General features: G+C 44.8%; 1 protein-coding gene across 3 annotated transcripts in view; it reads left to right on the top strand.

The window, feature by feature from the left end:
- The first annotated feature begins 377 nt into the window (after window positions 1–377).
- The window catches only part of MGAT4D (MGAT4 family member D), a 242,861-nt gene continuing 229,994 nt past the window's right edge, over window positions 378–13,244 (top strand). For all 3 annotated transcript variants that reach the window (XM_088454717.1, XM_088454716.1, XM_088454718.1), the window contains exon 1: window positions 378–933. In XM_088454717.1, the coding sequence (XP_088310843.1) occupies window positions 843–933 (91 nt within the window). In that variant the 5' untranslated portion in view covers window positions 378–842. The remainder of the gene's footprint in view (window positions 934–13,244) is intronic.

Raw genomic sequence — 13,244 nt, 5'->3', positions numbered from 1 at the left:
CATCATTACCAGGGACCCCCCCCAAATCTTAGCATGGGGTCCAGTGATGAGTGTCCTGCCCCTGGTACATACAGAGCCCTGATACAATTTTGCTGATCTGTTGTGCTAATTCTAATAACTCCAGAACCCATGCCACAGAAAGTGCTCTGCGTTTTCACTTCAATAACTAACTTTAGTTTATATACTTGTGCTGTCTTCATATAGCATCTTGTTATCCGTGCTGGCGGCTGTCTATAGTGCGGGCTTAGAGCTCACCTGCAGCTGGATACGTGTGAGAAAGGCGAAACATACAGGGTTTTGTTACCTCCTCGTCTCTGTCAGCGAGAAACAGAAAGGAAGTCAGGGAGGGGCCGGCATCCAGTTTCTCATGGTGATGATTAAACCGAACTGAACACGAATAAGCCTTGGCCCGAGCGCAGGTTGTACAGGACGCGGATAGCTCACTTGGGACACGGAAAACAGCAGCAGTTGCGGGCGGGCGGACAGGACAAGACAAACTCGCTGCTGCCTGCATACAGTGTATGGGGAAATAACAGCGGCTTATAGATACACTATATGAGGACATAGGACATACAGTGTATAGGGAAACAACTGCTGCTTATAGATACACTATATGAGGTAATAGGGCATACAGTATATTGGGAAATAACTGCTGCTTATAGATACACTATATGAGGACATACAGTGTATAGGGAAACAACTGCTGCTTAGAGATACACTATAAAGAGGACATAGAGAAAGAGGACGCACGAGGACACGAGCCCCGTCTGGCACCACTGTGACTGGCATTGCCTCCCCTTTACAAACGGGAGTTGTAAGGGGGTGCCGGGCTGCTATGTGAGATGCGGTGCAGGAATGGCAGTCTGGTGACAATATTCTGCATGACTGCCTTCTTCTCCCTGTCCTGGTATACAGCATGGCACAAAGACAAAGGTAAGCACACCTGGGACAGCACTCCTAGTGCGACCTGTTAGATGCTACACTGTGCACTATCCCTGGACTGTCTTATACCCTACTGATGGGGCTAATGCTGATATGGCTGCATGGAGTGAGTTATATATGCGGGAATATGTATCAAGCCTTGGAAAGAGATACAGTGGACAGAGATAAAGTACCAACCAATCAGCTTCTAACTGACATTTTACAGGCTGTGCTAGAAATATGATAGAAGCTGACTGGTTGGGCCATTTAGTAATGATCGCTTTTGCAATGCGATCAGGGCATGTCAGTCCCGCCCATGATCGCATTGCAAAATGCGATCATAACGCCCGCATGTATCATCCGGGACATGCAGGGACACAGGCTACGATGTCTCCGGAGAGCTGCCGGCAAGTACAGGGGGTGCTGCGTATGCACAGTCCCGGTGACTTGGCGGCCATTGCCGGGGGAACCTTCCGCCGGCTAATTAGGCTTCAGATGGCGTTAGCTGAGGGGGCCAATATTGGGAATGCAGCCCATTACGTATATTGGTAAATCTGACAGCATCCCATCCCCCATAGAAGACCTATGGGGGGGGGGGGTGGCTGCCTGCGGCAATGGAGAAATCACAGCAGGTATTGGAGATACCTTCACAATGTAAGCTCTTACGAGCAGGGCCCTCTCCCCTCTTGTGCTTCTCCTTACTTTACTTTCACCTACTTCTTACCCCCCACCCTAACACTTGGTTGCTTACACTCTGTTGCATATCTAGGTGTTATGGTCACTTATGTAGCAATGTATATTATCCATGTCCTTGTCCTATATTGTATTCTACTGTAAGTCGCTTGTCAAATTATTTGTTTATGTACTTTGTAAGGCACTGCTGAACACTTGTGGTGCCATATAAGTAAAGGATAATAATATACCTGCTGCAGTCCCTCCTTATTACATCAGGGGGATACTTAATATCTGAGGTAAACCCCCGAAAACAGGTGTCTTGGGGGATTTTACCTCAAATATTAATTGATAAATGGGCCCGTAAGGCTTGATACATCTCCGATCCTCGTAAGTCTCTGCTGCATCTGTTGCCCCCTCCTCCATTCCTCGCTGCTGGTAGAACAGACCACCAGCAGGTGCACAGGTGTATGACCAACTGTCACATTTTAAACATCCACAGGTGACCTGGAAAACATGAACTGTTTGGGGTCCTGAGGACCAAGGGTTATATTTACTAAAGTTTTTTAGAATTGAAGATATTGCACATAGCAACCAAACAGATTCTACTTAACATATATCTAGAACCTTGTAGAAGAGAATAGCTAAAATCTGATTGGTTGCTATGGGCAACATCTCCATTTCTAAAAACCCACACTTTAGTAAATATTCCCCTTGAGAACCACTGTGGTAAACTATTGGTAAACCTATTGGTTCCTTTGTAATATACTGCTTTGTATGTGTTTGTATGTGTATGTGTGACTGCCCTATCAGGTGATCATTATCATTTTTCTGTGTCAGTCTTTATGCTGTGTCAAAAAAGTGCATTCATACTAGCTCATTGCACAGATAAGACCAGACACCTTGCAGTTCTCCTGCTGCTGCTGTGGAATTACATATCCTAGAATGCATGCCAGACATAGTTTGCTTGGACATGTGGTTCCACAACAGATGGAGAGCTACAGATTGCCTGAAGGCAGACTAGGGGGCAGATTCAATTTGCGCTTTTCAGTGAGCGCTGCAACCCCAGAGAGTGCATGTGACTTACCTTAGATTTTTCCTTGCAGCCTCAGGAGCTGTGATGATAAATCCGCATTAAAAGGAACCCCAGATACCAGCACAAACCGGAATCTATGGGTTAGCAAGTGCTGCCTGCGTGTTTACAATGCAGGGAAATTGAAAATGTATTTAATTGCCCCGGCATACAACCTGGTGCTAACAATTAAGTTAATTAAATATGCCCCAAGATATTCCAAGAATTGTATTGGGCTAAATGCTAGTCTACAGTAACTGCTGATGCATTATATACAATGTATATGTCAGTGGTGCTCAGACCTCAAGTATCCCCAAGGGATTCAGTCAATATCCCAACACATGGGATGCAGGCGCTTAGAATACTGGCGCCGGAATCTCTACACCTGTCAGAATCCCGGCGCTGGCATCTGACTGCCGGCATTCCAAAAATAAGTAGCGGGGTTAGGCATTAAGGGGGAGGGTTAGTTTTGGGCACGGGGAGGGGGGTATAAGTTTAGGCTCTAGGGGGGAGATTAGGTTTAGGCATCGGGGAGGGAGGTTTAGGGGTAGGGAGAGAGGGCGGGTTATCCTAACCCTACTGTATATGCTGGCTTCGGGATTCTGACCGCGGGGATCCCAAGTGCCGGCATCCCCTACCCAACCTTCCCCAACATGTCATGTTTTATGGATTTCTGTCTGTGGAAGCAGATGTGATCATTTCTAACCCATCTAAATAATTTAACTCACCTGTGCATGATTAAAGAAATTCAGAAAACATGACTTGTTAGTGGTACTTGAGGATTTTAGTTGAGAACCCCAGCTGTAAGTTGTTTTATGTGTAGTAGAGTAAGTAGAAACGCATGCTGTGTGCACATGGACATGCAGTCCTCGCTTATCTCCCACCAGAGCTGCCTTCTCTTCCTCTGTTCTTCTAGAGCAGAATGTAGCATAAATGTAAAAGGGATACATTGTCTTTCTGATGTTCACACAGCCACTCAGGTAACAAAAGGGTTAATACGAGATGGAGCAATATTATACAGCTTCTTCCATGTAGGTTATCTGTACTTTTAGATAACACTTTTAGACAACACTTCGTTTGTGCTGAAATGCACAGAAACAAGTTTCAACATTACTTTTATGTGGGGTACACACTTGGCTGATGGATCGGCCAGCTGAACAACTGACCGATTTGGTGGGTGCCTGTGCATACACACGTACCAATTGGCCGACTGATATGTCTGTTGACGTCATTTCGGTGGTTCCCGCGGCCAGCAAATGGGTCAGTCAGTTGTCCATAAGCACAGACACTATATATTTTAACTATATATGGCATCTGCCATCCTGCACGGCTGATGCAATATATCTGTGAACAGTGTAGTTCACAGATATATCTTGTGTACACACCTGCAGATGGACTGATTGATATATCATTTGTCGGCTGTGCGAACAATATATCATTCAGTGTGTACCCAATATTAGCTCCATAATTTTTATCATAGCTTTTTAATGCTTCCCCAGAATGTCATGTTGTTGAGTTCTATCTTTCTTTTTAATTAGAGTTCCATTTCCGTTTTCAACCTTGTATTTGCTCAGACATGCCATGACTGGATCAGTAGGAAATGTGGCCACAAAAGGTGCAGGAACAATTTGCACAGATTCCAAGCATCAGCTCAGGGTAGTGTTTCCCAACTTTGGTCGGCAAGGCACACTAACAGTCCAGGTTTTGAGAATATCCATGCTTGAACACTAATGGTTAATTCAAAATAACTGCGGTACTAATTAAGTCACCTGTGCTCAAATATAGCTATCCTTAAAATCTGGAGTGTAATACCCCTTTTCCACCAAAATGCTAGGTCCGACCCAGGTTTTCGAACCTGGGGCCTGATTTAGTAAGGATCGTAACTGCGATTGCAATAGCGATTACGCACGCAGTTCAACTGCGATAGTATGCTACTCCATTGCCATTACAATGCCACCACTGCACTACAAAAGGACGCCCACTTAACCTTACACGCATCCGTAATGTTTAGCAAGACTGCGAAACCATCGGTACAATTGAGTACAATCGCAGCCTCACGCACACTTGCACACGCTCTGACCTTACTCAGGAATTGCAAACTTCATCGCTATTGTATTCGCAGTTGCGTTCCTTGCTGAATAAGGCCCACTGATCGCACCTTCTAGCTTCAATCAGCGGCTTTTAGCCTTACCCGGGTCGCACCGTTACCCAGGACCGTGCCAGGTTCAACCCTGGTAGCTACCAGGGTCATATTCCCAGATATCTCGACTCGGGTAATTTTTCTTAAACCCTTTCACACCAAACCTCGATCCAGGTTGCCACTGCAATAACCCAGGTTAAAAGTTGGTGGGGTATTAGTGTGCCCTGAGGACCAAGGTTGGGAAACACTTGCATAGTTGTTTATTTATGAAGCAGTGATAACTCTTTTCTCCACTTTATCAAAAAGTAATCTGCTTTCTCCACTGCCATTTCATGATTAACAACACTGTCCCCATAGACCTGTATGGGGATAGCAGCCTGACTCAATTGAACAAAAAATGAAAGGCTTTTCTTTCCACTGCAGGCTAATGGATTTTAGGATGGTGTTAGTTATACATGGCAAAGGGGACCCAGGCAGGCTTCGCTGGACCCGTCCTGGTAAATCGCTGTGTGCATCTACGATTGGTAGCAGTGAATATGCACATCAGTTTAACCCAGGGCCGGATTAAGGGCATGGCGACAGGGGCGGTCGTCCTGGGGCCCCCACACATAAGGGGCCCCCACACACTGCCCCCGGCCACATCCCCATAATAAACCATTTTCTAAATATTATTAAGGGTGCCGCGGCCCGCGATTAGGCCTTGCTCCTCCCGCAATTTGGCTCTGCCCCCTTTTCAAACTGACCGGGCTTGCATGTTCCTACCTCCTTTATCAGCTCCTTTCTCCACCCACACACAAGGCGGCCAGGACCTGGGACCTGCTTCCTCTGCTCTGGTCAGTGGGCACCATGGAGTGAGCATGAGCAGCACACTGCAGCCGGAAGGTAGGGGGGTGCCTGGGTGCTGATAGTGTAGGAGGGGGTGTCTGGGTGCTGCTAGTGCAGTAGGGGGTGCCTGGGTATTGGTAGTATAGTAGGGGGTGTCTGAGTCCTGGTAGTGTAGTAGGGAGTTGTCTGGGTGTTTTTAGTGTAGGAGGGGGGTGTCTGGGTTCTGGTAGTGTAGTGGGGGAGTGCCTGGGTGCTGGTTGTGTAGGAGGGGGGTGTCTGGGTGATGGTAGTGCAGTAGGGGGGTGCCTGGGTGCTGGTTGTGTAGGAGGGGGGTGTCTGGGTGATGGTAGTGCAGTAGGGGGGTGCCTGGGTGCTGGTTGTGTAGGAGGAGGGTGTCTGGGTGATGGTAGTGTAGGAGGGGGGTGTCTGGGTGATGGTAGTGCGTTAGGGGGGCGCCTGGGTGCTGGTTGTGTAGAAGGAGGGTGTCTGGGTGATGGTAGTGTAGGAGGGGGGTATCTGGGTGATGGTAGTGTAGTAGGGGGGTGTCTGGGTGATGGTAGTGCAGTAGGGGGGTGCCTGGGAGATGGTAGTGTAAGAGGGTGGTGCCTGGGTGATGGTAGTATAGTAGGGGGGTGTCTGGGTGCTGGTACTGTAGGTGGGGGGTGCCTAGGTGCTGGTAGTATAGTAGGGGTTGCCTGGGTGATGGTAATGTATGAGAAGAGTATCTGGGTGTTGGTAGTGTTTGGGGGAATATCTGAGTGCTGTTGGGGTGATGATAGTAAATAAAGGGGTATATCTGGGTGCTGCTATGGTGTTGGTAGTGAATATGGGGTTGTCTGGGTGCAGCAGATGTATTAGTAGTATATGACGGTGGGTGCTGCAGGGGTGCTGATAGTGAATGATTAGGATTGTGTCTGGACTGTGTGTTGGTGATGAATGGAAGAGGGTGACTGGGTGCTGCTGGGGTGTCGTTGGTGCATGACAAAGGAGGGAAGTAATTGGTGAATGAGGGGAGTGTCTGGGTATATACAGTATGTGTGTTAAAAAAAAAAAAATATATATATATCTGTACAGTCATATATATATATATGTGTGTTAAAATATATATATGCCTGTGTGTGTATAATATATATATATATATATATATATATAACAACTTTTATTGATAGGGGCCCCCACATGTTGCCCAGGGGCCCCCACAGACCTTAATGCGGCCCTGGTTAAACCCTTCATTGGCGGCATTAGGCTGCTGGTGAGAAGAAGAATATCCTTGTTGAGGGACTGCAGCGATACACAATGATTGATACTGCAGGGTCTTGCTAAATAGACCTGATCGCTAATTAAATAGGATACTTATCCCTTAATGGACAGCTAGTATCACCAGAACCTGATTTTATTTCATTGTCTGTTAATCAGATATGATCAAGATTTTTTAGTTCATACAAGAAAATTTTTTGGACCATATGTTGTTGGTTACACATAGTGGAGTCTATCAATCCTTATGATGCCGGGCACAATATTACTTAGGTCTCATAATAAATAATCATGAACTGCATTATCATGGATAATATTTCATCACACAAAACAGCTTCCTTGACAGTGTAATCAGCAGGTGCACATGTTCCGTCAATGCATATTCTTTTTATAGTACTTTTCTATGTTCTTATCCATCTCTCACAGGCAGAGCTGGACAAATACAGGTGCCACTTAGCCATTGGGCTTAAGAATGACTGGTGCCTTACTTTTGGGAGTCATTTCTGTGTAACATGTATCCTGGCACCTTAACAAATCTTCCTGCCATCTGAATTCCTTTTTTTTTTTACATTTTGTCCACCCTTGCTCTAAAGCTGGTTATACACATAAATCAGATCTTAGGATTGTTTATGCTAAATTGGAAGAAAATCAAATTGCTTGGTTTACAGTAGATTAGACCCAATCAGATGTAAATTTCCAAATTAATTTATAATCAGGCCAGAAACAGTGGAAAATTATAACATGAACCTGGTAGAATTAAAGTTCTTTGAACTGTTTGTATTCTTGTCATGCAGTAACGTCTAACAATGTTATATCATTTTTGAAGCAATTGTTCATTCTTATTCTCATCATTTGTTTTTTAATAATAAAATCGCAACATGTTGGTTGCACCTAATAATTTATCTATTCTTGTATAAAGCTATTAATTCCCTCTAAAATGTGATTTATTTATTTATTTTTTGGGGTCCGCGACAGGCCTATGGTGTCTAACAATAATAGGATGTACTTAAAGTAACAAACTAATATGAAATGTTGTATTAGTCACTAGTGTGTTGTTTGATCCTGTTTTCCCCATGTGGAAATGAGTTATTCTGAAGAAAACTTTCACGGAAACATGGCAGTTCCTGTCTTTTATTTAAAATCTAGATATGAGTAGGGGAATTTCTCCTGACCGACAATTCGTTCTTGAAAAAGCATTGAGTGTGTGTATTTTAGAGATAGGCATTGTTTCTGGATTCTAGCCATAAGCAGCTACTGACGTTTTACATTTACACTATGTCAGGGGTGCACAGCCTTGTTCTTGTCTGACAGCCACATTGAGAGATAGTGCTCATTTGTACCAGCTGCACTAAAACTTAACCAATTTGTTAAAAAATTGAAAATATGTATCATTTATTATAGTTTTACAGGTATGCTGCCATACTTCTCAAAATTGTTAAAAGTTGCTATAGAGTGTTTATTTGTAGTGGTAGGCTGCTTAGTGGGAATGACCATGCCAAATTGGGGGAGTAGTCACATATCACATGGATTTGCCATGCCCAACCACTATAACACAATTGCCCCGCTCACCTATGAAATACATTTCTTAGCCTGATCCCTTCTCTGTAGCATTTTTAGGGGGCTATTTAACAATATCAGCTTTGGTCTCATAGCTGCAGTGATTTGTAATGTATTTTTGGGTAAATTTACCAAGAGACACTCTGGGACACAAGCTCCGATAAGATCCCGTCCTGTTGCTGAGTTAAAAGTAAAGTGTTCGCTAACGTTATCACTTTAATTGGAGGTTTCAGACCTGGCTGCGCAACTGTGCATGTGCAGTCATACGGCTGCTCACATGCATTGCAAAGTACTGGCTCTGGGTATCATGATCCGCATTGGCCCAATGGGGAGCATTTGGAAGATTCCTCTACAGCCGGTCTGCTCCCAGAGTGCATAGTGTGCTAATGATGGCACTAGCTGTCACTCTCAAGTTCTGAAAACTTTTGGTTTTCGCAGTTTGATAAATTGCACTACTGCAACATCCCCATGCATTGTATGAGAACAGTGGTATGCTGCAATTGCAGATATCTCCTGCATCAGGCACTTGTTAAATATAGGTATTATTACTTAAATCATGCAGAAACTGCTGTTACTGAATTATTTATAGGTCCCTTATTCCCAACTTATCTCAAAAACATTTCAACTCCCCATAGCACCTTTCATCCCTTCACCTGTCCATATCACCATTGTGAACATTTTACAATGTTTCATAGATGTGCCGACAAAACTAAAAGATTGCAGGCAAGTTGTTCCTTGGTGAATGTGACTCAAAATACTCTAACTGTCCCCATATCTTTCTAAATTGATTAGCTGTTGCCTGCGGCTTCACCCACGATGAAATTGCTTCTGGCAACATTTTTTTTATTTGATGTGTTCTAGTTGTGTTGCTTTGTATAAGGGCTCTGTCGCGGGAGTGGCCCATGTGATCAGCAGCGCTATACAGACCGGTGACAGCATCGCCTTCACCCACCTCTCACACCAATGTCACTGTGTGCCCTGTGCACAGACTGCTATGTAGCCTATCCTATTCAAGTGAACGCTGGGCCCAAAGCACCCCTTCCCCCACCCCTTACCAGCCGCGTGCATGGTACCACACATCTCTTGCATTGATGATGACAATTTTGTTATTGCTCAGCTTTAACTTGATGGATCGAGATGAAACAAAGTGCAGGTTACAGTGTGACTTTCAAATTGTATCCAGAATTTGCACATTTTGTAAGGATGCCATAGAGTTTGGTATCCTGGTATCCAAATGTTGCAGGTGTGGCAGGGGTATACGTTTATGAAAAGAAGCCGGCGGACGGAATACTGACCACCGGCTTCTAGACTACTAAATCCCGGCGAAGGTTAGAAGACAGGCGTCTAAATCTAGATGCCTGTCATTTTACCGACGCCCGAACAAAGGGATGCCGGGCGCCGAACGGCCGCAGGGGGGGGAGGCTTAGGTTTAGGGCTCCCGGGGGGGACTTAGGGTTAGGCACCCCCCTGGGAGGTTAGGGTTAGGCTAGGGGGAGGGAGGGTTAGGGTTAGGCACCCCCGGGGGAGGTTAGGGTTAGGCACTTAGAGGGGGGCTTAGGGTTAGGCACAGGGGCGAGGTTAGGGTTAGGCACCCCTAAGGGAGGGTTAGGGTTAAGGGGTAAAATTAGGTTAGTTTATACTTACCTGGGGACGATCGGGATTTCCTCCTCCGTCGGGCTGCCGCTGCCGGGATTTGAACCGCTGGCCGGCAGTAAATCATACCGATTCCATGGCAGGTTCTGTTGTCAGGAAAAAGGATGTTGGCAAATGAAAATTGATATATTTTCTTATTGATGTTTATATTATATAGTCGATTTGTATTAATTTAGCAGACTATTAGGTTGACTTTATGCTAATGTTTTCTGAAACTTTGCCACATCTCCTTTGCAGCTGTACTACTTTTGTGATCAAACACTTTTTGAGCAAGTTGTACAGTGCATATGTTTACAACATAGCATAATGCTCTTAATAGTCTTCCAGGAATCACAATACAGCATATGCAAGTGTTTGTGACACCTTCCAAAACTTTGGCACAGCTCCAGATAAGTCTCATGCATCCTTGTACTCATGAGACTGATCACTTATCAGAGAAAAAACAGCCTGGAGCACAACCGGTGCTAAGGGCAGAACTGTTTGTGTAGCTAGGAATCATGGTATTCATGCTGCCCCCGTTATTACTTTAAATAACAATATAAAAAAAACCAGAAGAGCCAGTTAATTGCTGTAGCATATTGTACAGTCTGTGTCTATACTGTAATGAGGTATGTTCCAGTTACTGCGTATATAGTAAATAATGTATAGTGTGCGGAGTTACTTTGTGTCATTACAGTAATGAGCTATGGCCCTGATTCAGACCCACTCGCGAGCGGCTGTCCGCTCGCAAGTGGGTCGATGGTCTGCACTGCGCATGCGCACGACGGAGTGAGCTCCGTCGTGCGCATGCGCGAGACGCGACGAGCGAAGGACTTTCCTTCGCTCGTAGTGTCTGATCAAAGGGGGCGTGCTGTCGATGTTGATTGATAGCACGCCACCTTTGGTGGGCGTGCCGGGGGCACGCCCACCAAGGGAACGCCTACCGTCAGAAGCCGGCCCCACTGACGTGATGTCAGTGGGAGTGATTTTGGCTCTGATAGAGCCAAAATCACTCCTGGCCTTGCGGTTGAGAAACTCAACCACAGGCTTCTGCTCGCAGTGGCGATGTTCGCGATGGTCAAGACCATCGCGGCCATCATCCTGCACGCTCGTATATGCTGTGGGTGGTGACCCACAGCTATACGAGCGTCCAGGAGGACGCTCCATATTTATGGAGGTGGGCCCTGATTCATAGCGAGCGCTCTGGTCAGAGCGTCCGGCTCTGAATCAGGGCCTATGTTCCTATATCTACAGTAAATAATATAATATGAACAGTGTGTGCAGTTAGTTTGTGTCTATGCAGTAAATATGTACTGTTCTATGTATAGAGTAAACAATATAAAGTGTGTGTGTGTGTGGATAGGTCTGTGTCAGTAATGAGATATAGTCCTGTGTTTTCAATAAATAATTTAAAGCATATTCTGTAAGAGTAATTTATGCCCAATAATGTACTAATCTGTTACTTTTGCTATTTAAATAAAGAACAGAACCAAACCAAGTATCATTATACCCTGCTTGATTTCTCCTCTGATTTTCGGTAACCTTTTATTCGTTCTTCGGGGGTCTTGGAACAACTGGTGACTAAAATGCGGTACACACCAGGCCGAACCAGTGGCCAGCGGACTGAGCGACCGATTTGGAAAGCATACACATTTTCCAGTAGGCCGCTCAATATGTATGGCCAGACATCACAATTGTGTGGGCACTTAAATTTGCCTGCCCAGTTGTGATGTCATTGTTGGCAGTTCCTGCGGCTAGCATAACGGGTCGGTCGCCTGTACACACCAGCTGATGCGCACGATATATCTGCAAGCTATATCTACTCTTTACTCCCCATAAGGGCACCTAACACGTGACTGCCAACTCCCGGATGCTTATTGTGAGTGCTTTAATCGCTATTGCAGCAATGTATATAAATCGTGTCCTTGTCCTGCACTGTAATGTACTGTAAGTTACTTGTTTCTTGTTTCTTGTTCACTTATTAGTTCTATGTACTATGTAAGGCGTTGCGGAACACTTGTGGCGCCATATAAATAAAGGATAATAATAATAAAGATATAAGGCATCTGTCATGCTGCACCGTTGACATGATATATCTGAGGGGGACATCATTCACAGAACTATCATGCATGCACATGAACTGATGCACTGAACGATATATCGTTCATCTGTATGAATGATATACCATAGCCAGCAATATGCAACAAGCCTTCAGACATTTCGCTGGAATAGGGAGAGGGGTGAAAAGAAATGTTCACTACCCTGTCACTCACAGAATGGGCCACGTGCGTGCACGCTTCTGATAAGTCCGTTGTTTTTTTTAGATGTTGTATGGAGGACATTGTGTCAGTCTCTGTAACAAAGGGACGGATGTATCAATCTTTGCTAGTTATCTCCAATAAATATGATTTCCTATTGTGAAGGTGCATACACACGTAACAATTTTGTTACCAACGATTTTCTGTCAGATTTTCGATTGAAAAAGTAAACTATTTTTTGAAGTGTAATGAACGATTTTTTGAACGATGAACGAATAATGTTCCCTTAATGAAAATCGTCATGTTGGACAGTCTGAAATGGACGAGGAACGATAACTACAAACTATAAACAGGAGTGCGCATTTGTGATTATCGTTCATCATTATAACTCATAAACTGAACAATTTTTTTGAACGATTTAACGATAACAACGTCGTTATCGACAAATCGTTAAAAAAATCGTTACGTGTGTATGCACCTTTATACTTTAAATCATGGAAAAATTGTATTATTTTCGTTTGGTATGTATCAAAATTCTGTTTCCAGGACACCAGCATTGTGGCGAAGAGTAAAAAGAAAAGTGATAGCTTATGCTTGTGCTGGCACTTTACTTCTGTGTTCAGACTTGACTGAGCCGCTGCGCATGGTCGGCTATTGGGCTGTGCATATTCAAGAACAAAATAGCATGGAAGGTGTAGAGTTGTGCATCCCAGGGGTTTGTAAGGATCTCTGGGAGCTCTGTGGATCACTCTCCTGGAGTTTTTGCAGCTGTTGCCCATAGGCTACAATGGTCTAACAGCAAGGCCAAGCTCAGAAATGCTATGCTTTTCTGCAGTCCCCAATAGAAAGCTATAGGAACTGTGGCTCTGTTCAGACCCGGTCGCTCTGACGGAGCGCTCGCTCTGAATCAGGA

Source organism: Taudactylus pleione, unplaced genomic scaffold (assembly GCF_031769625.1).
Source record: "Taudactylus pleione unplaced genomic scaffold, aTauple2 ptg000628l, whole genome shotgun sequence".
Classification (NCBI taxonomy): domain Eukaryota; kingdom Metazoa; phylum Chordata; class Amphibia; order Anura; family Myobatrachidae; genus Taudactylus; species Taudactylus pleione.
The sequence above is the reverse complement of the archived record's forward strand: the minus strand, read 5'-3'. Positions and strand labels throughout refer to the sequence as shown.